Genomic DNA, 24,561 nt, shown 5'->3' with positions numbered 1-24,561 from the left:
AGGTGGATGGGGAGGCCAGAAGGGGGATGGAGTGGGAGGGTGGTTTCTCCCCCAGAGCTGGGCTGCCCACGGCCAGGCTCTCTCGCGACTGCCCCAGCCAAACTCCGCGTTGCTCCACTGGTCGATGGCCTGCCAGCATCTGCTGGTGCCTGTCAGTGCGCGCTTCTACCACTGTGTTCCTTTCAACATCCAGCCACTGGTGTTCCTGCCCCTAGGGTCTTCAGGTTTTTATAAGTACAGGATGGAGGTGTGGTGAGCCAGGGTGGTCTTGGAAAATGTAACATTTGGGCCCAAAGGCAGGAGTGCCTGTCCTCACCCAGGTCCATGGGCACAGGCCCGGGGTGGAGCCCTAGCCAGGGACCATGCCTTTCTCTACCCAGCACTTCCCTGCCTTCATCCCATATCACTAACTGAATTACAACTCTGTGGTCAGAGGGGAGGAGAAGAAAGTTAGAAAGAAGGGCTAGTGCACAAAATGTTTATGGGGGCCTTCTAAAAATAGCCTCGTGCCCCATTCCTGAACAAATTTGAGGGTCCTAGATCTCCTAAATAAGTTCAGGGATCTCAGAGTTGAAAGGTATGTGTCCCACTTCTTGTTTGAAAGCCTTGGAAGACAGCAAGCTCAAGACACTTTTACATGTTCTAGAATTTGGAGAGAGCCTCACAGATTCCCATCCTGCCCCCAGTGGGGTCGGCCAAAAGCCTCTTCCTCATGTAGCTGAGGCTGGCAGGGATGGGAAGTTGCTAGGGAGTGAGAATGTAGTCAAGGCAGCCTGCTGGTTCCCCAGTGGACCGTCACAAAATGTTAGTTGCAGCCAGGTGCAGCGGCTCACACCTGTAATCCCAGCACTTTGGGAGGCCAAGGTGGGCAAATCACTTGAGGTCAAGAGTTTGAGACCAGCCTGACCAAGATGTGCAAACCCCATCTCTACTAAAAATACAAAAATTATCTGGGTGTGGTGGTGTATGCCTGTAATCCCAGATACTCGGGTGGCTGAGGCAGGAGAATCATGCCTGAACCTCAGGAGGCAGAGATTGCAGTGAGCCAAGATCGCACAGCTGTACTCCAGCCTGCACAACAGAGTGACACTCTGTCTTGAAAGAAAGAAAAAAAGAAAGAAAGAAAGAAAGAAAGAAAGAAAAAGAAAAAGAAAATATTAGTTGCTTCTTTCTCTTCTTCTCTTCCTCCCTCCCACCCTCATTCCTTTTTGCTCAGTCTAACATGCCTCCTTCATTTCTGATTCAGACCCTCCCTGCCCAGTCCCTCCTTTTCTGGTCCCACCTCCTCTCCCCATCTCTGGCATTCCCCACCCCAAGCCTCCTCCTCCTAGATCACCCAGTGCCAGAATCACCTCCTTGGGGCTCTAATAAGCAAACTCTAAAAACATCACCCTTTGGGGGAAAATGTCCAGGACTAAGACTTTTCCAAAGTGTACAAATGTATTACATGGAGATGCGTTCAGTCAGTTGCCTAAAATACCTACTAGTGATAGTAGATCATCACACTCACTGGGTAGAAGCTATTTCCTTTTCAAATGCGACTGCTAATAATGTAGTGAAGGCACTTATTGAAAATATTGTATCAAGGTTTGCACTAATAAAAAATATTGGTTCAGATAATGGAATCCATTTCACTGTGCATATCATCAAAAAACTATCCCAAGTACTAGACGTAACATGTGAATACCATACTCCCTGGCACCCACCCTCATCAGGAAGAGTAAAAAGAAGGAATCAAACCCTACAAGTCACTTTATCAAATTAGTCTTAGAGACTTGGTTCCCATGGACTAAATGCCTTCCTCTTGCTGTGTTGAGAATTAGAACTGCCCCTTGGAAAGATGCTGATTTATCCCCTTAAGAAATGCTATCTGGATTGCCTTATTTACATTCCACTGCTGACATTCCCACATTTGAAACAAAAGACCAGTTCCTCAAAAACTGTATACTTGCTCTATCTTCCACTTTCTTTTAAAACTAGAGGCCTCCTAGCACAGGTGCCACCCCTGGAGCTCCCAGCACATCAGCAGCAGCCGGAGATCACATTCTCATCAAAGGCTGGAAAGAGGAAAACTCAAACCAATTTGGGAAGGACCCTACCTAGTGCTCCTAAGCACTGAGCTGCAGTCCAAACAGCAAAAAAAGGGTAGACTCATCATACCCGGGCCAAGAAGACATCACTACCTCCAGAGTCACAGACCATCATTTCAGGGGACAGCCCTACCAGATTAAAGCTAAAAAACAAAACAAAACAAAACAAAAACCTAACCGTCCTATACCTACTATATTATTTTATAGGCTTTCTTCACTGTGGCTAGCCAGCTTGTCATTCATGTAACGTAACTAGTTCAAGCCTCCCTCAAATGTCTTGTTATGCCCTGTGGAGATCTCCAAAACCAAAGAAAGCGGGCCCTTCCGAAAAGTACTTCTGCCCCTCTGAGATAAACAAGACTGCCCGTAATAGTGACACTTGTACCAGGAAAGCACAAAGCAGTCGGTGGAAATTCTGTTACGGTTGGGGAGATGTCATCTGGACCACCAAGTAACAAGGCTGGACCTCCCCAGGAGGAAGCTGCGTTGACCCAAAACCTTACATCCACCTTACAAAGGAATAACTTCCTCCTATTGCCAACTTCAATAATGGTAATCCTTTGCAAATCTCTATCATCATCCCCACCCCTACTGACAGTAACCCCACTCCAGGTGGCTTCTACGCTCAGGAGCTGACGTGGGAGAGGTGGACCCAATAGGATCTTTTGAGATGCACTTCATTGCTCCTCCACCAGCTTCCCTCCCTTCTCCTTCAGAATCTTCTTTCAATCAAACTGTTATTCTCTCCAATGATAAAGCCATCAGACATTGTAGAAGTTAAAGACTTAAAACAAACTTTAGTAGTTTGCAAATGCCTGGTTGGAATGGATTAAATATTCTGTTCCCATGATAACCAAAAGTGACAGTTACGCTTGTGCGGCAGGAAGGCCAGAGGCTCAAATAGTCCCTTTCCCACTTGGTCTTCTGACTGACTGGGCATGAGCTGCATGGTAAGTCTCTTTCAAAACCCCACAGCCCGAGGCAGTAAGGTGTGCAAGACTCTCACTGCTATTCCCTGAAGTTAAAAGCTCTTCGGGTCAGCTCCTGAGTGTGATCTGGCCGCCAGCCTTGGATGTTAATTTTATCGGTGTCTCTCATGACAGGGGGAGAGGTTAACGTCTCGGAGATCTAAAAAGGTACAGTGAAACCAAGTCTTTCAAGAGCTTACCAGTCAAGCTGCTGTTGTTCACACCCGAGCAGAGGTATGGTGATATTGCGGAAAGCTACTATTGAGTTCCCTGCCAAGTAACTGGAGTGGCACTTTCGCTCCAGTCCAACTGGCCATCCCTTTCACCCTGGCATTCGCTAACACAGCAGGCAAGAAAGTCAAAACTCGGTGAACAGAAGTGCTCCACCCGGATCTTTTGACCCCTGCATTTATATAGATGCTATTGGAGTCCCACTAGGAGTACCAGATAAATTTAAGACTCGAAATCAGATAGCTACAGGATTCAAATCTGCACGATTCTGGTGGTCAATTATAAGTAAAAATGTAGATTGGATAAACTATAAACAGCCATTTGTCAATTGCACTAGAGATGCTATGAAGGGGATAGCTGAACAATTAGGTCTCACCAGCGAAATAACCTGGAAAAATAGAATAGCCCTTGACACGATGTTGGCAGAAAAAGCTGCAGTCTGTGTCATGATTGGAACCCAATGCTGTACATTTGTCCCTAACAACACAGTCCCTGATGGAACAATTACCAAAGCTTTACAAACCTCACCTCCTTATCAAATGAACTAGCCAAAAATTCCAGAATAAATGATCCCTTCATAAGTTTTGTGGAAAGGTGATTCAGTAAATGGAAAGGGCTCATGTCCTCAATGTTAACTTTCTCACAATTGTCATAGGTGTACTTACTCTCATAGGATGCTGTATCATACCCTGTGCCCAAGGATTAATGCAAAGACTTATGGAAACAGCTCTCACCAAAAACTCCCTCAATTACCCCCTCCCTATTAATGAGCTTTTTCTTTTAGAAGACCAAACAGAACAACAAAGTCAAGACATGTTAAAAAGGTTTAAAGAGGAGGAATTATCTTTGTTCTCTACCTTCAAGGCCAAACTTCCTTCTTCTTTGTGCCTCCCTGCCCCTGGTTCCAGTAAGCAACTTTCACTATGGGCCAAATCTGCAACCCACATCTGGTACCGCTCTGTAAACTACGCCTCCCGCCGTAAGGACTCTTCCTGTCTGAAACTACCCTTCCTACCATTGTAGCCCACGCCCCTGCCCTCTTCAAATTAGCCAATCGGGTTTAGCTTAGATTGCGCAGTCCAACTCCAGCCAATGGAGACAGGACACAGTAACAGGGACAAACTGCAGTTAAGAATAAAAACCCCTGCTGTTCCTTTTTTCCTTGTGCTCTTGTGACCACCCCAGGTGCGAGCAGCAGCACCCTTCGGCAGAGGTAAATTTGCTTTGCTGAGAGATCTTTTGTTCGAGTGCTCATTTCCTTTGTGACTCAGAACTCTTATTTCTAGCAGAAGAGACTGTCTTCTCCGTGTTGGTCAGGCTGGTCTCGAACTCCCGAACTCAGGTGATCCGCCTGCCTCAACCTCCCAAAGTGCTGGGATTACAGGTGTGAGCCACTGCGCCGGCCCAGCGTTGCTTTTCAATTTGCAATTACAAAACCGTGGAACGCCACTTCACACTTCTCACCACCAACCCAACCACCCAGCTCCCGGCCTCGTCAGGAGGAAGAAGGTCCCATCATCCCACTAGGAAGCTCATACGGGCCAGAAGCCGAGACTCCTGAGAGCGGTGAGACTGGTGTGCCCCAACCGGGCGTCGGGGCTTTCCCGGAATTGGGCGGGGCCGGCTCCGCCCTCGTGCGCAGGCGCAGAGCCGTGGCGGCGGGAGCAGATGCCAGCTGAGCAGTTTCCAGCCGGCTCCGCCCTCGTGCGCAGGCGCAGAGCCGTGGCGGCGGGAGCAGATGCCCGCTGAGCAGTTTCCAGGCGGCTCCGCTGAGCGGCGGGACTGGGCGGCTGCGGGGAGCGCTGGACACAGCCTGAGGCTTCGGCGTCCGCCTTCCGCAGTACCCTCAGTAAGTCCGCGGTCCTCCCGGAGCATCTGCCGGGACTAGGGAGGGCGAACGAAAATACGCATTTTCCCGAAGGCGAAATATACATCCTCCCTAGGTGTCGGGGCTTGGAGAGGGCGGCGGTGGGCGCGGGGCAACGTCCTCGGGGAAACTGAGGCCCCAGCAGGTCCGGGCCGGGGCGGAGAGGAACGCGGGAGAGCGCGGGGCCCCCTGGGCTCTTTGTACCAAGCTCTACCCAGCCGCCCCTTCCCACCCACCGCTGTCAATCCGACCTCCCTAAATAGAGACTGGGCGCTGTCCCAACGAGATCTCCCGAGGACCTTGTGTCCCCGCGGCTTCCTTGGGCTGGCTTTGGACGACGCTTTCGTTTTCCTGCTGCCCAGGATCAGCCGACATGAATCCCGTCCTGGTGGTCCACGGCGGAGCTGGCCCCGTCTCGGAGGATGTGAAGGAGAGAGTGCGCCAGGGCATCATCAGAGCCGCCACCGTGGGCTACGGCATCCTCCGGGAGGGCGGGAGCGCCGTGGACGCCGTGGAGGGAGCTGTGGTCACCCTGGAAGACGATCCCGAGTTCAACGCAGGTAAAATGTGCCTTTCAGCTAGTAAATAATGTGAGTCCGGTCAAGCTCCTCCCTCAGAATAAATAGAACCTATGTAAAGTGTCGAGGAATCTAATGAGCTTTGGGGTGAAATTAAATATGTAAAAAAGAAACAGGATTTTATTTTTCACCTGTGATGAAAAGAGTCAAATGTTAAAATATTTGGAGAGATTTATTCTGAGCCAAATATGAGTGACCAATTGCCTGTGATACAGCTCTTGGGAAATCCTGAGAACATGTGCCCAAGGTGGTTGGGCTACAGCGTGTTTTATACATTTTAGCGAGACAAAAGACGTCTATCAATCAGTACATATAAGATGTACATTGGTTCCATCTGGAAAGGTGGGACTACTGGGTGGGAGGGTGGCTTCCAGGTCATAGGTAGATTCAAAGATTTTCTGATGGACAGTTGGTTTAAAGTTTTGTCTAAAGACCTAGAATCCATAGAAGGGAATGTCTGGATTATATAAGGACTTGGGGCTGCAGATGGAATGGATAGAAGGTGGTTGAGCACGGAGACTCACGCCTGTAATCCCAGGACTTTGGGAGGTCAAGGCGGGCAGATCACCTGAGGTCAGCATTTCGAAACCAGCCTGGCCAATAGGTGAAACCCCATCTCTACTAAAAATAAAATAAAAATTAGCCAGGTATCGAGGTGGGAGCCTGTAATCCCAGCTACTTGGGAGGCTGAGGCAGGAAAGTCACTTAAACCTGTGAGGCAGAGGTTGCAGTGAGCTGAGATCACGCCACCGTACTCCAGCCTGGGCATCAGAGCTAGACTCCATCTCAAAAGAAAAGGGAATGCCTGCCTTAGGATAAGGGGTTGGGGAGACCAAGACTCCCCTTATGCAGAGGAGGCCTCCTGGTTATTGAGAGAATAAATTGCAAATGTTTCTTATCAGAGTTGATTCTCTCCTGAATCAGGAAAAAGGCCTAGAAAAGGAAGGGGATTCTCTTCAGAATGTAGATTTTCCCTACAAGAGGTAGCTTTGCAGGACTATTTCAAGATATGGCAAAGAAACATAATTTGGGATCACATAGTTCACTTTCAGGGCTTACTGTGTGTCATGTGATGTCATACTAAAAGAGTCCTGCTGGAATTTGGTATCTTACTGCTACAGGCAAAGTCGGCTTTGTCAGTCTTAAGATCTGTTATAGGGCAGGGTGCGGTGGCTCACACCTGTAATCCCAGCACTTTGGGAGGCCGAGGCGGGTGGATCACAAGGTCAAGAGATCGAGACCATCCTGGTCAACATGGTGAAACCCCGTCTCTACTAAAAATACAAAAAATTAGCTGGGCATGGTGGCGGGTGCCTGTAATCCCAGCTACTCGGGAGGCTGAGGCAGGAGAATTGCCTGAACCCAGGAGGCAGAGGTTGCTGTGAGCCCAGATCACGCCATTGCGCTCCAGCCTGGGTAACAAGAGTGAAACTCTGTTTCAAAAAAAAAAAAAAAAAGATCTGTTATAATGTTAATGCTGGTTAGCTGGGCATGAATTCCAAAAGGAAGTAGGGAATAATGAGGATGTCTTACCACCCCCCATGGGGTTCCAAAGTTTTCAGGTTAACTTTGGGATGTAGTGTATTCTTTTGTGTTTTGCTTCTTTCACTCAGTGCATCCCCCACTCCCTTTTTTTTTAAGAGACAAGGTTTTACCATGTTGGCCAGGTTGGTCTTGAACAGCTGACTTCAGGTGATCCACCCTTCTCCGCCTCCCAAAGTGCTGGGATTACAGGTGTGAGCCATCGTGCCTGGCCAGTCCACCCTTTGTTAGAATACTAATCATTGTAGCTAACATGATTATCTACTGTGTGTCAGGCAGTAGTCTAAGACATTTGCTTGATAATATTTAATCTGAACATTAAATGAGTTGATCATTTAACTCACTTGAATTGGTTGACTTGAGTTAAACTAACTCAAGTTAACTCATAATGAACATTAAATGATTAACTCACTTATGAGTTACCAAGCCGTAATTTACCAGATAGGGACTGGCTTTGCCAGCAGAGGAAGCAGCCAGCATTTTCTGTGGGTGACTTGTTAAACTATTGCCTCTTAGCACTCAGAACCCCCTGGGCTGACAAACCCTCACTTATTTACACAGGACCTTCGTTTGAAATGGGTCATCCTGGTTTGCCGTCTCTTATTCTTAACAATTCCTCATCTGCATGAATTGGGAAGTACAGATTAGGGAATTGGAGCAGCTAGTTCTCATTTTTTTGCTCTGTATCCAGAGGCCTTCCTTCTCAATGTCTCCCCTCGCATCTTTCAAATGTCTGCTATTCAGCACATTGAGGAAGAAAAGAGTAGAGCTGAAAAGAAGGAAAGCGAAGATTCTGGGGGGAAAGGTGGGACTTTTAACAGCACACTGTGAACCACATTCAGTGAACATTCAGTACAGGCAAACAATATTCCCAGCAGCCTCTGCTGTAGTCCTCTGGAATAAATAACTGTTTGGGAACTTCATACAAAAAGCCGAACCTAGTAGGCATTGAGTTCAATGGTAATAATTAGCATTCATGACACAACTTGCCTGAACGTTTGTAAAAACATTATGCTTACGTTCTATTCCTGTTTCAATATGGATTTTACTTTATGTCTAAAGCTTGTTTCATAATAGTTTGTTAAAAAGTGGTTGATTTTTAGTTACCAGCACTGTAAAGATTGAACTTGTAAATCTGAATGCTAGAAATATTCTTTAAAAACTTCCTTGATTGGCAACCAAATTATGACCATTTGTTTTCACTAGAGCTCAACAATATTTACATAGCACTTTAGATATTAATTCTCTCTACAATTCAGTGTGATAAGCTGCTAGAGAATCTTTGAGAGAACAGGATTTTTTTTTTCATTTATCTCCTCTCTTTCTCGACTTATGGTATAGAATCAATAAGGTAAAGATCTGTGGTGGGGTTTGGGAATTGTAGTTTGTTTCTTTGTTTTGAAGATTCCCAGGTGATTCTGAGATACAAGTAGGTATATGTACTTGTGGGGGTTTGTGAGACATTGTGATACAGACATGCAGTGCAAAATTAGGTTAATGGGATAGCCGTCCCTGCAAGCATTTATCCTTTGTGTTATAAACAATTATATTCTTTTAGTTATTTAAAAATGTATAAATTATTGACGATAGTCACTGTTGTGCTATCAAATACTAAATCTTACTCATTCTATATTTGTGCTCATTACCTATCCCCACTTCTTCCCCACCTTTGCTATCCTGCCCAGCCTCTGCTAACCATCTTTCTACTCTCTATCTTTATAAGTTCAGTTGTTTTGATTTTTAGCTCCCACAGATAAGTGAGAACATGCGAAGTTTGTCTTTTTGTGCCTGACTTACTTCGCTTGCCATAATGATCTCCAGTTCCATCCGGGTTGTTGTAAATGGCTGAATCTCATTCTTTTTTATGGCTGAGTAGTACTCCATTGCGTATATGCATCATTTCTTCATTCAGCTGTTGATGGACACCTAGGTAGCTTCCAAATCTTGGCTATTGTGAACAATGTTGCAGCCAGCAAGGAGTACAAATAACTCTTCCATATACCGATTTCCTTTCTCTTGGGCATATACCCAGCAGGGGGATTGCTGTATCATATGGTAGCTCTGCTTTAGTTTTTTTTTTTTTTTTTTTTTACTAGGCAAAGAACTTTATTAACCTTGGTTTCAAACTTGATTCCCAGGCTTCTTCGGCTTAATTAGCTGCAAAGAATGAATTGTGTATAAGCAAAAAACTGAAAAGAGCTGCAGTGTCCAGGGGGCTTGGGCTTAAAAATATTAGAGATCTAGATTTTATCAGATCCATAAACAAAAATTTCTTAAAAAGCAGTCATAATATAAAATAGCAGCTCCCAGTAACTTCTTCAAGTTTTATCTTCAGAAGTTGACTCAATTCAGTTTGCCTCATTCTTGGAAGCCTCATCAAAATTCTCCACAAGATCTGGAACTTCATCATCATCCTCCTCTCCAGTAGCAAGCGGTGCTTTTCCATCCACAGATTGTTTGGGCAGAGCTTCAGCCAGTCTCCTTAAACTGGTCAGACTGTCTGCCCCAAGCTGGTTTAAGATGCTGGGTAGCATTTCTGTCAGCTGCTTTGTCTCAGCATGGCCTGTAATGGTGAAAGTGTTCGCTGCCAGTGATGCCTGAACTTTAGGGCTGTTAAAGTGGATCACTGTTCCTTGGTTTGTAAACATATTCACCTCTTCAATACCAGAGATATTGTTCACCCCTAACTTCTTTAAGGAGAACTGAAGTTTTTTATCATCTGCTGTGGCTGTTCTATGAACCACCTTCTTCTTTCTGCGAGCAGTTCCTTTCCCACCAATGCGCACTTGTGCCTGCAGTTTGGCGAGTTTTTCCTGGTTCATGATTGTTTCTTTCATCTTGTCGGAGCGGATAAGGGGTCGCGCGGGGGACTAGGGTTGGTGCTCAGGGGGCCTTGGGTGGACCAGCTGAAATTAGGCGCACACACGCGGGGACGCTGCTTTAGTTTTTTGAGGAACTCAAGGTTTTGAGACAGAGGTTGCAGTGAGCTGAGATTACACCACTGCCCTCCAGCTTGGGCGACAAAGCGAGACTCCATCTAAAAAACAACAAAACTTTCCTCCTGTGCACTGAGTTGCTTCTGGGCGAGGCTACAGATGAGGGGCTTGGCAGGTCCAGGTGGAGCCATGCATGTCAGACATGCATAAAATCCTGAAAAGATACCTCAAAAGGTCAGTGCAATAGTGGTGGAATGGCAGGCATTCCTTCAGGTATGTGTGTCTACACCTCTTTAGAATCAGGCTTTCCTCTCCTGCCCCAGCTTGATGAACTTCCTTTCTTTCCTTTTTTTTTTTTTTTTTTTTTTTTGATATGGAGTCTTGCTCAGTTGCTCAGGCTGGAGTGCAATGACACGATCTTGGCTCACTGCAACCTCCATCTCCCAGGTTAAAGCGATTCTCCTGCCTCATCCTTCTGAATAGCTGGTATTGCAGGCATGCGCCACCATGCCCTGCTAATTTTTATATTTTTAGTAGAGATGGGGTTTCACCACGTTGGCCAGGCTGGTCTCCAAATCCTCACCTTATGTTCTACCTACCCCAGCCTCCCAAAGTGCTGGAATTGTGGGCATGAGCCACTGTGCCCAGCCTAGATGAACTTTCATTCACTTTAGAAGAGCAGTTGTGTTTTGGGCAAGGCCTGTTATCCTTTGAACTGTAGCCTAAATGTTTCTCAAAGTTAGCTCCACCCAGTAGCCCAGGAATAATGAAGGGAAAGGCAAGATAGGATGGTATGTTAACTCAGATCTCTTTCAGTGTCATAATTTTCTCACTGAAATAATTTTTGCAAAGGTAGTTTCAATATTTCCAGGGGTCCTATATCCAGTTCCCCACAGATACCAAGGGACAGCTGTATGCGTTTCTCAGAGATCACAGTATGACATCCTCCCTAACAGCTGGCAATCACTTATCTGTTTCTTGTCACTATCATTTTATTGTTTTGAGAATGTTCTGTAAATTTAATTGTTACTATTGTTACTAGACATGGGTCCTGATCCAGACCCCAAGAGAGGTTTTCTTGGATCTCGCCCAAGAAAGAATTCAGGGCGAATCTGTAAAGTGAAAGCAGGTTGATAGGAAAGTAAAGGACTGAAGCATGGCTCCTCCCTAGGCAGAGCAGCCCTGAGCGCTGCTGGTTGCCCATCTTTATGGTTATTTCTTGATGATATGCTAAACACGGGTGAATTATTCATGCCTCCCCTTTTTAGACCATATAGGGCAACTTCCTGACGTTGCCATGCATCTGTAAACTGTCAGGGCGCTGGTGGGAGTGTAGCAGTGAGGATGACCAGAGGTCACTCTCGTGGCCATCTTGGTTTTGGTGGGGTTTGGCTGGTTTCCTTACTACAACCTGTTTTATCAGCAAGGTCTTTATGACCTGTCTCTTGTGTTGACCTCCTGTCTCATCCTGTGACTTAAGAAGCCTTAACTATCTGGGAATGCAACCCAGTAGGTTTCAGCCTTATTTTTCCCAGCTCCCATTAAAGATGGAGTTGCTCTGGGTCAAACGCCTCTGACAGAATCATACAGTATGTGACCTTTTGGAAATGGCGGTCTTCATTTCCAAAGGATTTTTGCCCTTGAGATCCATCTAGTTGTTGCCCATATCATTTATTCCTTTGTTGCTGAATAGTATTCTCTAGTATAGCTGTACCACTGTTTATTTACACATTCACCTGGTAAAGGATATTTTGGTTGTTTCTGGTTTGGAACTATTACAAATAAAGCGGCTATGAACATTGATGAATAGGTTTTTATATGAGCATAAATGTCCATACCTCTGGGATAAATGCCCAGGAATGTGATTTCTGGGTCATGTGGTAGACAGCATATAGTTGGGTCAATTTTTTACCCATGCTGGGCACGGTGGCTCATGCCTGTAATGCCAGCACTTTGGGAGGTCAGAGGTCAAGGCAGACAGATCACTTGAGGCCAGGTGTTGGGGACCAGCCTCAGCAACATGGTGAAACCCCTTCTCTACTAAAAATATAAAAATTAGCCAAGCATGGTGGCACACACCAGTAGTTTCAGCGACTGAGGAGGCTGAGGCGGGAGAATATGCTTGAACCTGGGAGGCGGAGGTTACAGTGAGCCAAGATCCCACCACTGCACTCCAGCCTGGGCAACAGAGCAAGACTCTGTCTCAAAAAAATAAAAATAAAATTATCCACTGTGCCTATACCCTATATCCACTGTGCCTATATCCACTGTGTCTTTTAATTAGTGTATTTAGAAGATTTGCATTTTATGTAATCACTGATGCACTGAGGTGTACACCTGCTATTGTGTGTCTAGTGTTCTGTTTGCTGGTTTTGCTCTCTTTTTCTTGCCTCCCTATGGGTTATTCGAGCAGTTTTTAGAATTTCATTTTGTTTTACCTGCAGTATTGTTTTTTGAGTTTATCTCTGTGTAGATTTTTTAGCTGTTTGCTCTGGATATTATGCTCTAGATGGATAAATACATGTAACTTACTACATCCTAAAAAGTGACCATTTTTCCAGGTTGGCAGCCTGTAGAAGCCTTACCTTTCTTTTGGGTCCCTTTACCCTCCCCTGCTGATCATATAGTTGTCTGAGGTATTTCCACTATGTACATTGAGAACACTTCAGACAGTCTTACCATTTTTGCTTTAAATGGGAGACATCATTTGGAAGATTCAAGAGGAGAAGGAAAGTCTATCATATTTATCCTTTTTTTTTTTCACTTTTTCCTTTATTCTTTCTTCCTTCCTGATGTCCCAAGATTCCTGTCTGGCTAAGCACGGTGGCTCACGCGTTTAACCCCAGCATTCTGGGAGCCTGAGACAGGTGGATCACCTGAGGTCAGGAGTTTGAGACCAGCCTGGCCAACATGGTGAAATGCTGTTTTCACTAAAAATACAAAAATTAGCTGGGCATGGTTACAGGCACCTGTAATCCCAGCTACTCAGGAGTCTGAGGCGGGAGAATCGCTTGAACCCAGGAGGCGGAGGTTGCAGTGAACTGAGATCGGCCGTCGCCCTCCAGCATAATCGATGACAGTAAAACTCCATCTCAAAAAAAAAAAAAAAAACCACAAAAAACTCCATCCTTTTTTTTTTTTTTTTGTGAGGGGTGACAGGGTCTTAATTTTACTCTGACACCCAGACTGGAGTGCAGTGGCACAATCAGAGCTCACTGCAGCCTTGACCTCCTAGGCTCAAGTGATCCTTGCATGTCACCCTCCCAAGTAAAGCTGGATCTGCAGGTGAGCACCACGACATCCAGCTAATTTTTATTGTTTTGTAGAGACAGGGTCTCCCTATGTTGCCCATGGTGGTCTCAAACTCCTGGGCTCAAGCAGTTCTCTTACCTTGGCCTCCAAAGTGCTGGGATTAGAGGCATGAGCCACTGAACCCAGCTGAGAACTTCTTGTAGCCATTTTTTAGGTTGGGCCTGCTGGCAACCAATTCTTTCCATTTTCCCTTATCTGTGTTATAGACTAAATGTTTATGTCCCCCTCAAAACTCATGTGTTGAAGCCCTAACCCCCAGGGTGGCTATGTTTGGAGATGGGGCCTCCCAGGAAGTAATTAAAATTAAGGAAGGCTATAAGGGTGGAGTCCCGAACTAATAGGATTACTGTCCTTATAAGAGGTGACACCAGAGAGCTTGCCCACTCTCATGGGCACAAGAAGAGGTCATGGCACAAGCAGTGAGCACACAGTAAGGTAGTAACCACCTACAAGCCAAGAGAAGAAGCCTCGAGGCTGGGCATGGTGGCTCACACCTGTAATCTCAGCACTTTGGGAGGCCAAGGTGGGTGGATCACTTGAGGTCAGGAGTTGGAGACCAGCCTGACCATGGTGAAACCCGGTCTCTACTAAGAGTCTAAACATTATTAGCCAGGCATGGTGGCGGGCACCGGTAATCCCAGCTACTCAGGAGACTGAGGCACAAGAATCGCTTCAACCCTAGAAGCAGATGTTGCAGTGAGCCAAGATCATTTGCTTTGAGACCATTATTAAGTGAAATAAGGTTTCTTGAACACAAGCACTGCAGCACTACTACAGTTGATCTGCTTGATAATCGAGATGGCCGCCAAGTGACCCTATACAGCGTGGGTGTGCTGGGCAAGAGGAATCACGTCCCTCTGGGGCACAGAGTGGGATGTTGGAGCATTTTTTATTTCTGGGATTTTCCATTTAATAATTTGGGGCCATGGTGGACTGAGGGTAACTGAAACCTCGGAACAAGGCTGTAGATAAGGGGACTACTGTGTTCAGGGAAACCTAATATTTCAGTAAAATGTAACCAAGGAGAGAAAATGAAGCTGGAAAAGCAGGTCAGAGGTCAGGTTGGAAAGGGCTTTGTACTTTTTATTTTGTAGGTCATGGAGTGCCAAGTCAGACTTCTCTCTTTTTTTTTTTTGAGACGGAATCTTACTCTGTCACTCTTGGCTCATGGCAAACTCTGCCTCCTGGATTCAAGTGATTCTCCTGCCTAAGTCTCCTGAGTAGCTGGGATTACAGGCACACACCACCACACCTGGCTAATTTTTATATTTTTAGCAGAGACAGGGTTTCACCCTGTTGGCCAAGCTGGTCTCAAACTCCTGTCCTCAAGTGATATGCCCATGTCGGCTTCCCAAAGAGTGAGAATTACAGGTGTGAGCCACTGCATTCAGCCTCCTCCAAGTCAAGATTTCTTAAAAAAAAAGTTCCTCTGGCAATGGAATAGAGGATGAATTAAATGGGGCAAATTAGAGGAAAATCTGGAGCTGTTTCTAAATTCTTAATTCTTGCTTTTCAACTTGTTTTTGGTTTTAGGTTGTGGGTCTGTCTTGAACACAAATGGTGAGGTTGAAATGGACGCCAGTATCATGGATGGAAAAGACCTGTCTACGGGAGCAGTGTCCGCAGTCCGGGGTATAGCCAATCCCATTAAACTCGCTCGGCTTGTCATGGAAAAGGTATATGTGACAAAACATGCTTTTCCTAACGAACTGTTATCACTATACTTCAGTGATAAGGGCTCCAACTGTGCAGAAATAGTTGAGATCACTGTTCTCATAAAACACATACAAGACAGAAGCAATGTATTTGAGTTGCTCAAATCAGCCAAGATTCTTGACTAGAAATCACTTGACAAGTGAGCGATTACTTTTTATCTTCCTGTATTATCTTCAGACTACATACAAAATGACCAGACCAGCTATTTAATAGCATTTGTTAAAGATGGATTGAGTTCTCTAATTTAACATAATATGTAAATTGCATCTGTAGTAATGTTCCATCAACTGGGGGCTTTTTTTTTTTTTTTGAGATGGAGTTTCACTTTTGTTGCCCAGGCTGGAGTGCAATGGTGCGATCTTGGCTCACTGCAACCTCCACCTTCCAGGTTCAAGTGATTCTCCTGCCTCAGCCTCCCAAGTAGCTAGGATTACAGGCATATGCCACCCTACCTGGCTAATTTTATATTTTTAGTAGAGATGGGGTTTTTCCATGTTGGTCAGGCTGGTCTTGAACTCCTGACCTCAGGTGATCCACCATCTGCCTCTGCCTCCAAAAGTAATGGAATTACAGGTGTGAGCCACCATGCTTGGCTGAGGTCTTTTTCTGTGTGTGCAAAACCTCAGAAGAGAGTCAGGCTTTGTTCAGCGTACAGAAAAGCAAAGCACTGGAATTTGTATTTTTAAGCCTTTGCACCCAGAGAGATGTAATTATTTCAATGAAGTTGGAACAGTTAAAAAGATTTAAAAATTTCCAAAAACCAATCATTTTCTCTTTTCTTTCTGGCTCAGACACCTCATTGCTTTCTGACTCACCATGGTGCAGCACAATTTGCGGCAGCTATGGGAGTTCCAGAGATTCCTGCAGAAAAACTGATAACAGAGAGAAACAAAAAGCGTCTGGAAAAAGAGAAGCAAGAAAAGGAGGCTAAGGAAACAGATAGTGAACCGTAAGTCTTACCTGTGACTCACATTATGTGGGAGTTATTAAAATATGAAAGTTAGGCAAATACCTGGTTATCTACATTCTTCTCTTCTCTTCCTCTTTCTCTTTCTTTCTTTTTTTTTTTTTGAGATGGAGTCTCCCTCTGTTGCCCAGGCTGGAGTGCAGTGGTGCAATCTCGGCTCACTGCAACCTCCACCTCCTGGGTTCAAGTGATTCTCTTGCCTCAACCTTCTGAGTAGCTGGGACTCATCATAGTAGGTGTACCATCATGCCCAGCTGATTTTTTTTTTTGTATTTTTAGTAGAGACAGGATTTTGCCATGTTGGCCAGGCTGGTCTCAAACTCCTGATCTCAGGTGATCCGCCCGCCTCAGCCTTCCAAAGTGCTGGGATTGCAGGCATGAGCCACTGCGCCTGGCCTCTGATATGATTTAATAGAAGAATTTTATGCATTAATGCATCAGTTATCCTGATTCTTCTTGATCAGTGTATCTTAAATAGACTAAACAGGTTCTCTGTGATCTAGTGTACCTTATAAACTTAAGTATTCGTTCATAGTGTAGAGAAATCAGTACAACTCTTAAAAATTCAAATTAGTCATGTTCTAAATTACAGCTTTCTGTTACAGATTTTGAAATCCCAAATAAAAGACCACTTATTTAAAGCAGAATTTTAAAGTAAAATGTGAATATGGCCTGGGAATTTATAATGGAATTAAATCTATTGATTGCATACTTTTAAGGATAATAATATTTAACCAGAGGTACACCTTGTATCACCTTGGGAGCTTTTTCAAAATATACATGTTTAGGTCACCCCACCAGAACAATCAGATTTAAATAGATCTGAGGTGGAGAGACCAGCCAGGTGTGGTGGTGCACACCTGTAGTCCCAGCTACTTGGGGGGCTGAGGCAGGAGAATCACTTGAACCCAGGAGGCAGAGGTTGCAGTGAGCTGAGATCACGCTATTGTGCTCCAGCCTGGGGAACAAGAGCAAAACTCTGTCTCAAAAACAAACAAACAAACAAAAAAAAGCCCCCAAAAAGGTGAAATTAATAATATATTTTACTTAACCAAATATGTCCAAAAGATCATTTCAACATGTAATGAATATAAGAAATTATGAGATGTCTTACTCTTTTCTTATACTAAATCTTCACAATCTGATGTATGTTTTACACTTAGAGTAGGTCTCACTGAGGACAGCCACAGTTAGCGAGCAGCCACGCAGTCGCCACAGGGAGCTGCAGCTTCTGTAAATGGACAGCACAGGGCTAGACCGAACCTGTGTGAAGAGCCAACTCTCCATGTTAGCCACTACATGGACATTGACTATTATAATGTGAATGGTTTTATTTTGATAAAAATATTTAAAAGATTTAGTTAATTTCAAAACTATAGTGTTAAAATTTTTAGCTTTTTTCTAATTTTAGCTTTTATGTATTATATTTACTAATTGCAATTCATGTTTTAATATTAACAAAAATTTTGTATATTTTACAATTACTTTTGTAACTTTTTGGGAATTATACCTGCAGATTAGTTTTTTTTTTTTTTGAGACAGAATTGCACTCTGTCTCCCAGGTGGGAGTGCAGTGGGGCGATCTCGGCTCACTGCAACCTGTGCCTCCTGGGTTCTAGCAATTCTTCTGCCTCAGCCTCCCGAGTAGCTGGGATTACAGGTGTTTGCCACCATGCCTGGCTAATTTTTGAACTTTTAGAAGAAACAGTGTTTCACCATGTTGGCCAGACTGGTCTCAAACTCCTCAGGTGATCTGCCCACCTTGGCCTCCCAAAGTGCTGGGATTACAGGCATGAGCCACCATGTCTGGCTGACTTTTTAAAAAAAATTTTTTTAGATTAGCTCTTTATTTTTTGATGAAAATACATTTCTCTACTCAGGAGACTGAGGCAGGATAATCTCTTGAACCCAGGAGGTGGAGATTGCAGTGAGCCAAGATTGTGCCACTGCACTCCAGCCTGGGCAACAGAGTGAGACTCCATTTCAAAATAAAAAACAGAAACCAAAAAGCAAAAAACCCCGCAGGATATTGGGCCCCACCCCGTATCTACCAACTCACTTTTCCTTCCTTTCTCCTCTTGGTGGCAGCTTCAGAATCTCTGTGGGCTCAAGGATACAAGGGATTCTTATACACACTAACGTTTGAGATGCACCTTATTTTTTTCCCCATTTTTTGATGGGGACGATGAGACAAAAGAAAACTTAAGGTCACAGCTAGAAAACGGTGGTGTTGGGAGTGGATGTGCTCTTAAAGCTGACGTGTAGAGGAGTGTCCAGCAATCCGCCTGTAACTTACATGTAGAATGAGAAGCAGGCAGCTTCTCTCTAGAATGTTGGAGTTAAAGGGTGCCCCATTTTCCATTAACATATAACATGAGACTTAAGTGGTCTGAAGCTACATTGTTGGTTATGGGGTTCATTCTCATTTTTCAGCCTGTCGCTTTTTTCTGTTTATTTTTGGCAGAAACTTGGGAACCGTGGGTGCCGTTGCCTTGGACTGCAAAGGGAATGTGGCCTACGCAACCTCTACAGGGGGTATCATTAATAGAATGGTCGGCCGTGTTGGGGACTCACCGTGTGTAGGTAGGACCAAGGGATGGCTCCTGCCCCTTCTCCGTTCCTCCATCCTCAGGCTCTCCTCATTCCCTGTTCCCTGCCCCCTCTCCCTTTCTGCTCTTGGTGCAGCTCCAGGATGTCTGGGAGTGAAACGGGGTTGGAAGGGGCTGTTCAGGGCGCTGCTTTGAGAGGGTGTTTGTATCGGCAGCACTGTTTTCTAGAACGCTTGCCTTTTCGCAACGACTTGGGGAGAGAAGTGGAGACAGGGATGCTGAAGTTGCCCCAGTCTACCCGATAGTGATTCTGTTTTCTCCTTAGCTGCAGTTCCAGGATCTGCAGACTTACTAGAGTGAGACTTACTCCCTAGACATGGGCTCTAATTAGCAATCTGAGAAATCTGAGAGTTTAAGACTGCGGTTATTAGATCTGAGCAGCAGGAAAGGGACAGACGTCTACAGACATATTACAGATTGAGATCTTTTTACATCAACAGGGAAGCACATCCTCTCATTCCTGGGAGTGAGAGACAGGGCCGCTTTGTGCAAACTTTCATTCATGAAGGAGTCCTCGTGAACCCCTGCAGGTGACTGGAGTTTTGAGAAATAGCTAAATTATTCCATCTGCCCCAAAGAGCAACTTACTCTTTTAGAGGAAAACTAGCCCTCCCCTCCCTTTTTAATGTGTTGCTCTAGTCTTTAATAATAATCTATACTCTTGACAATTCTTGATACCCTTTTTCTGTCATGAACTCAGAGACACTGGAAGCTTCCTTAAAGAGTAGAGGCTTGGTAATGCCACTCCTCGGTAGGTCACCCAAGAGATAGGAAGTAGTCTCCCTTTCTCCTTAGCAAAAATCCTTCCAAACTATCCCTGGTCAGTAGTGCAGCTTGCTTCAGCTGGGTTCAGACCAGACCACAGGGTCACTCCAGGTTAGATCCTAGAAATTAATTTTAAACTTCAGTTAACAGGGGAAAATCTGGACAAGAAAAGGCATAAGCTAAATTCTCAGAAGTCCTTGTCCAGCTGTGAGCACCAGGTGTGCTTTGCCTGGCCTTCTGAGCAGCCTTAGGCCCCTGGCTGGACAGTCAGGAGGGACGGTGCTAGGCACAGCAATGGTCACTCAGGCAATCCACTTGTCCTGAGAAGTGCATGTGGTGGGGAGGACAGCTTCACAGACCCGACGCCTGTGCCATGACCACCCTTGGAGGCGCCTGGCCCTCTGTGATCCTAGAGTAACTGAAAAGCAAGCAAAGACTTGGCTGCTTTCAAATGTTAGGGCAGATTGACACCATGGGACCTGGCCAGTTTATCCCCAACAGAAGCTTATAAGAAAACGGAAAGCCTCCTCCTCCCACTGCAGCAGTTCACTCACTGCCCAGTGTCATCTCCCTCCAGAACCAGAGCCAGGGATGATCTCCTTTGAGAACCTCTGGGGCCTTGTGACAATTCAGTGCAACATCTCAACTCCTGAGTCCTTGCCCCATGTCCAGCATCCATAAGTAAGGCAAATGTCAGTCATCTCTGCTTCTGTATCAACTGCAGGAGAGTAAAGGTGAATCCTTCCAAGGCTAAAGGACTCTCAGGCTGGTAGCTGTGTGTGAACAGATAGAGGAATGACTTAGAGAAGGCTGTAAGGTTGCTTGATCCCAGAACAAAATAAGGAAGAATCTTACCAAAGTAGCTTTCGCTGCAGACCCCTGCTTAAGTGGATAGCCCAGAATAGTTCCCTCAGGTCCAGTCATGCCCACCCTCAACAAATAGAGCTGCCCTCCATCGGACAGTGTGCACGGATGTAAGGTTGTGGGTATCTGTTTTCCCAAAATCGCTGGAACCTGATGGCCTTGCTAGAGATCCATGTAATGCAGTCACGGTGTTTCTCCTCCATAGTGTGTACGGCATGAGGAGGAGGCAGGGAGGGGTGGCTTCATTGAGCAGAAAGGAATGGCTATGCTTTGGGGCCAAGAAGATGCTATCCTGCTGTAGCTGCTGTGTGAAGATCAGGCCTCCCCTCCTGAGGCTCCCTTTATCCTCCTCCATTCTGGGGCATCTACATGGCGCTTTCTAGTCTACCTTAGTGTCTGCAGATCATGGCTGCTAACCTGACCTTCGTCTATACTTGAGCGCCCTTTGAGATTTAACTTTCACGTAGCGTCCGACTTCTAATATGGATTTGAATTTCTCGACTGTGAATGCTCAGAACAATCACCCTTTTGAGCAGGATCTGGAGGTTATGCTGACAGTAACATCGGAGCCATCTCAACCACAGGGCACGGGGAAAGCATCCTGAAGGTGAACCTGGCCAGACTCACTCTGTTCCACATGCAACAAGGTACGCAGACCACAGGACAAGTCGAATAATTTGTGAAGACAAATGCTTAGAAGGTGTTTGATAAGTAAACGCATGGAGACGCGTAGGAAACCCTTTCCTGTTGGCTACAGATGTCGCTTTCAGGTCGTTAACACTGTGTTGACTCCGCCTTCCCTTAGGTCTGGAACGGGAGAGCACTGAGTACTGTCATCCCCCACATCTCTGGAGAAGGGGGCAGTGGAGAGACATTGAGCCTGAGTGAGGGAGGGAAGACCCCTCTGCTTGGGCTGATGCTAGGACTCTGTCTCCCGGCAGGGAGGGGAGGACCCTCCTTTTAAGCGTTCAGGTGTTCATTCACCACAAATCCTTCCTAGTTCACTTTCTAACTGCAAGTGATTTTCCCATGAGATTCTGTTCAGTAATGTGTATTGTTTCTCAACCCTTCCTTGTTTTCAGGAAAGACGGTAGAAGAGGCTGCGGACCTATCGTTGGGTTATATGAAGTCAAGGGTCAAAGGCTTAGGTGGCCTCATCTTGGTTAGCAAGACAGGAGACTGGGTGGCAAAGTGGACCACCACCTCCATGCCCTGGGCAGCCGCCAAGGACGGCAAGCTGCACTTTGGAATTGATCCTGGTGAAACTACTGTCACAGACCTGGCCTAAGCCCCTGGTAGACTGTGTTCCAGATGCTAGCTTAGAGGAAGAGTACAGTCTCCTCATGAGACATAGCCTAATCAATTAGATCCAGACATGGAAGAAATCGTGCAGTCTGTCACTTGTTTTGTTGCCTTAATAATCATCTGAATGTTTGATTGAGGGGTGGGTTCTGAAATCACGAGAGACATGCCCATATTAGGAGGACTGCTTGAGCCTGGGAGGTCAAAGCTGAGGTGAGCCATGGGTACTCCACTGTATGCCAGCCTGGGTGCACAAGAACATCAGGGAAAAGAACCAAAATCCTTTAAGGGAAATGTTCTCCATGTATGAGAGACTAAATTGATTTTCCTAAGAAAGTTCAGATCTTCCCTGACTTCTCTGGATGTTTCCAGATACTTCCAAAGAACCCATAGCTCCCTAACCTGGAGATGGAAGGTCATAATGGAGATGCTGTGGGATTCCGTGAAGTTTCTTGGGTTCAGAGATGAACCTCCCTCAATTAGTGTTCTCCCATGAGCCAGACTGCACCTGCCAAAGAGCCTCTGGTCCTCGTATAGTGAGTGACAGGACTCAGCCTCTCCAACAACAGAGAGGAGCCGACCGCTGTAGGGCTGGCCCCGTGACTTCCTGCGTCCTCACCGGGTTTTGTGCTTTGAGATTCTTCCCGCCTCCCCGCCCCCACCAGCTGCATCGGGTGCTGTGCAGAGTGGTCAGCATGGTGGAGAAAGTCATTTCCCAGGGGACGGTTTTCCCCTTTATCTCTTATTACACTGGAAACGCGATTCTGCTGTAATATCCCTGCTCAGTTTTTCAGTCTCTCAGGGTTCACCTTCTCTCTGGAAAGAAATTGTTTAACTTTACATTCCATGTGCTGCTAATAAAATGTATTTTGAAAGAGTAAGAGTGTGGTTGGGAGTCACTGTTGACAAAGACCAGAATGCACACGAGCTCTCCCCTTGGTCTCAATTCCGAAGTACCAAAGAGACCTTGAGATACGGGTGGTGGGGGGGCGGTACTGCCCCCTTGTGGAGGACATGTGAGTGTTTCCCAGAACTGAACTGAGTGGGTTAAGGAAGAAGCCAAACCGTGATAGGGTTTATTGCCCAGTCCTTCTGCAGTTTGCCAATATTCACCCCAGACAGAGGTGCACAGTTCTGGCTCCTGTCCCCATACCCTCCTTGGGGCTGTGTCAGCTGCTCCAAACTAGAGAGAAAGAGGGCACTTAGAGGCAGAACTGAGTTTGAATCCTGCTTCTCACTACCTGGGTGACCCTGGGCAAATTAACTTTTAAGCACGTTTCATCTGTAAAGTAGATCACTATGATGATGACAGAAAGGAAAGAAAAGGTGCAGTTCTCGGTGTTTTACTTTAAGGATCTTACGGACAAATATAGAAACTGTGCTAGGCCCAGGATGGAGTTTCTGTCCTTAAAAACCTCGACGTGCAACAACTGCCCCTTTAGGAACAAGGATTTTGGTAGCAGGTGTATCAGCTGAGGATTGCCACAGCACGAGTCCACAGACGAAGTGACTTAACCAACAGAAATGTGTTAATATTTTCTCCGTTCTGGAGGCTGAAAGTCCAAGGTCAAGGTGCGGCCGCGTTGGTTTCTCCCGAGGCCTCTCTCCGTGGCTTGTGTAATAGCTGGCCATCTTCCTGCTGGGTCCTCACGTGGTCTTTCCTCTGTACATGCACAGCCCTGCCGTCTGTCTCTACATGTCCTACCCTCCTCCTCTTATGAGGACACCTGTCATATTGGACTAGAGTGGACTCCAATGACCTCATTTAACTTTAATCACCTCTTCTTTAAAGGCCCTGTCTCCAAATACACTCACATGCTGAGGTCCTGGGGGTTAGGGCTTCAGCTTGTGAATTTGGGAGGGGACAGAATTCAGCCCATAACAGGAGGCAAAACAGAATCGGTTGGGGTTTGGAAAGGGGAGGCCTTTTGGAAAAGACAACAATGGCTAAATAGATAGAACAAAGGAAGGAGGCCAGGCGTGGTGGCTCACACCTGTAATTCCAGCACCTTTGGAGGGTGAAGCAGGCAGATCACCTGTGATCAGGAGTTCGAGAGCAGCCTGATCAACATGGTGAAATCTTGTCTCTACTAAAACATACAGAAATTAGCTGGATGTGGTGTGTGCCTGTAGTCCCAGCTACTCAGGAGGCTGAGGCAGGAGAATTGCTTGAACCTGGGAGGTAGAGGTTTCAGGGAGCCAAGATGGCACTATTGCACTCCAGCCTGGGCAACAAGAGCGAAACTCTGCCTCAATAATCGCAAATTATCCTTAAAATCTACCACCGTAGCATAAGAATTAAACTGAGCCCCAGTGACAGAAAACTTTGAAAATGTGTGTGCCCGAAGAAATGTATCGATTGGCATGTTAAAAATTACATTGCTTGGTGGGGCGTGATGGCTCAGGCCTGTAATCCTAGCACTTTGGGAGGCTGAAGCAGGTGGATCACTTGAGGGCAGGAGCTTGAGACTAGCCTGGCCAACATGGTGAAACCCCATCTCTACTAAAAAAATACAAAAATTAGCCGGGTGTGGTGGTGGGCGCCTGTAATCCCAGCTACTGAGGCTGAGGCACGAGAATCGCTTGAACCCAGGAGGCGGAGTTGCAGTGAGCTGGGATCACACCACTGCACTCCAGACTGGGTGACAGAGTGAGACACTGTCTCAAAAAAATTAGCATTTCTCCTATTTTAGATAAAGAGGAAAGAGAAAGGGAAGGGGGAGCAAGGGATGTAAGAAAGAGGGAGAAATAAAAGAGAGGAAGGAGAGAAAACGCGCAGGTTCTCAGTCATGTGGAGGCAGCAGCCATGCGCTG

At 45.9% G+C, this 24,561-nt stretch overlaps 1 protein-coding gene and 1 pseudogene across 3 annotated transcripts; one reads left to right on the top strand and one right to left on the bottom strand.

The window, feature by feature from the left end:
- Positions 1-5,040: 5,040 nt before the first annotated feature.
- Positions 5,041-22,625, top strand: LOC100390661 (isoaspartyl peptidase/L-asparaginase). Of its 3 annotated transcripts, none has more exons than XM_002755489.6 (7): positions 5,041-5,138; positions 5,519-5,716; positions 15,058-15,200; positions 16,032-16,189; positions 18,672-18,790; positions 20,982-21,092; positions 21,528-22,625. In XM_002755489.6, exons 2-7 carry the CDS (start codon positions 5,530-5,532, stop codon positions 21,731-21,733), a joined length of 924 nt encoding a protein of 307 aa, XP_002755535.4. In that variant the 5' UTR covers positions 5,041-5,138; positions 5,519-5,529; the 3' UTR covers positions 21,734-22,625. The 3 variants fall into 3 exon arrangements, with proteins under 3 accessions (XP_002755535.4, XP_078197337.1, XP_054096967.2); XM_078341211.1 differs by having other exon boundaries at positions 5,511-5,716; XM_054240992.2 differs by lacking the exon at positions 20,982-21,092.
- On the bottom strand, positions 9,342-10,138 carry LOC100392837 (basic transcription factor 3 pseudogene; annotated as a pseudogene).
- Positions 22,626-24,561: the final 1,936 nt, after the last annotated feature.

This window comes from Callithrix jacchus, chromosome 10, assembly GCF_049354715.1.
Source record: "Callithrix jacchus isolate 240 chromosome 10, calJac240_pri, whole genome shotgun sequence".
Taxonomy (NCBI): Eukaryota; Metazoa; Chordata; class Mammalia; order Primates; family Cebidae; genus Callithrix; species Callithrix jacchus.
This window is presented reverse-complemented; position numbering and strand designations above follow the sequence as displayed.

Excerpts from the sequence above, each read along its gene's own strand:
- LOC100390661 (XM_002755489.6), top strand. The coding sequence starts at position 5,530 with ATGAATCCCGTCCTGGTGGTCCACGGCGGAGCTGGCCCCGTCTCGGAG. Across the intron at positions 18,791-20,981 it reads TGGGGACTCACCGTGTGTAG|GATCTGGAGGTTATGCTGAC; the intron begins GTAGGACCAAGG and ends CCTTTTGAGCAG. Across the intron at positions 21,093-21,527 it reads TCTGTTCCACATGCAACAAG|GAAAGACGGTAGAAGAGGCT; the intron begins GTACGCAGACCA and ends CCTTGTTTTCAG.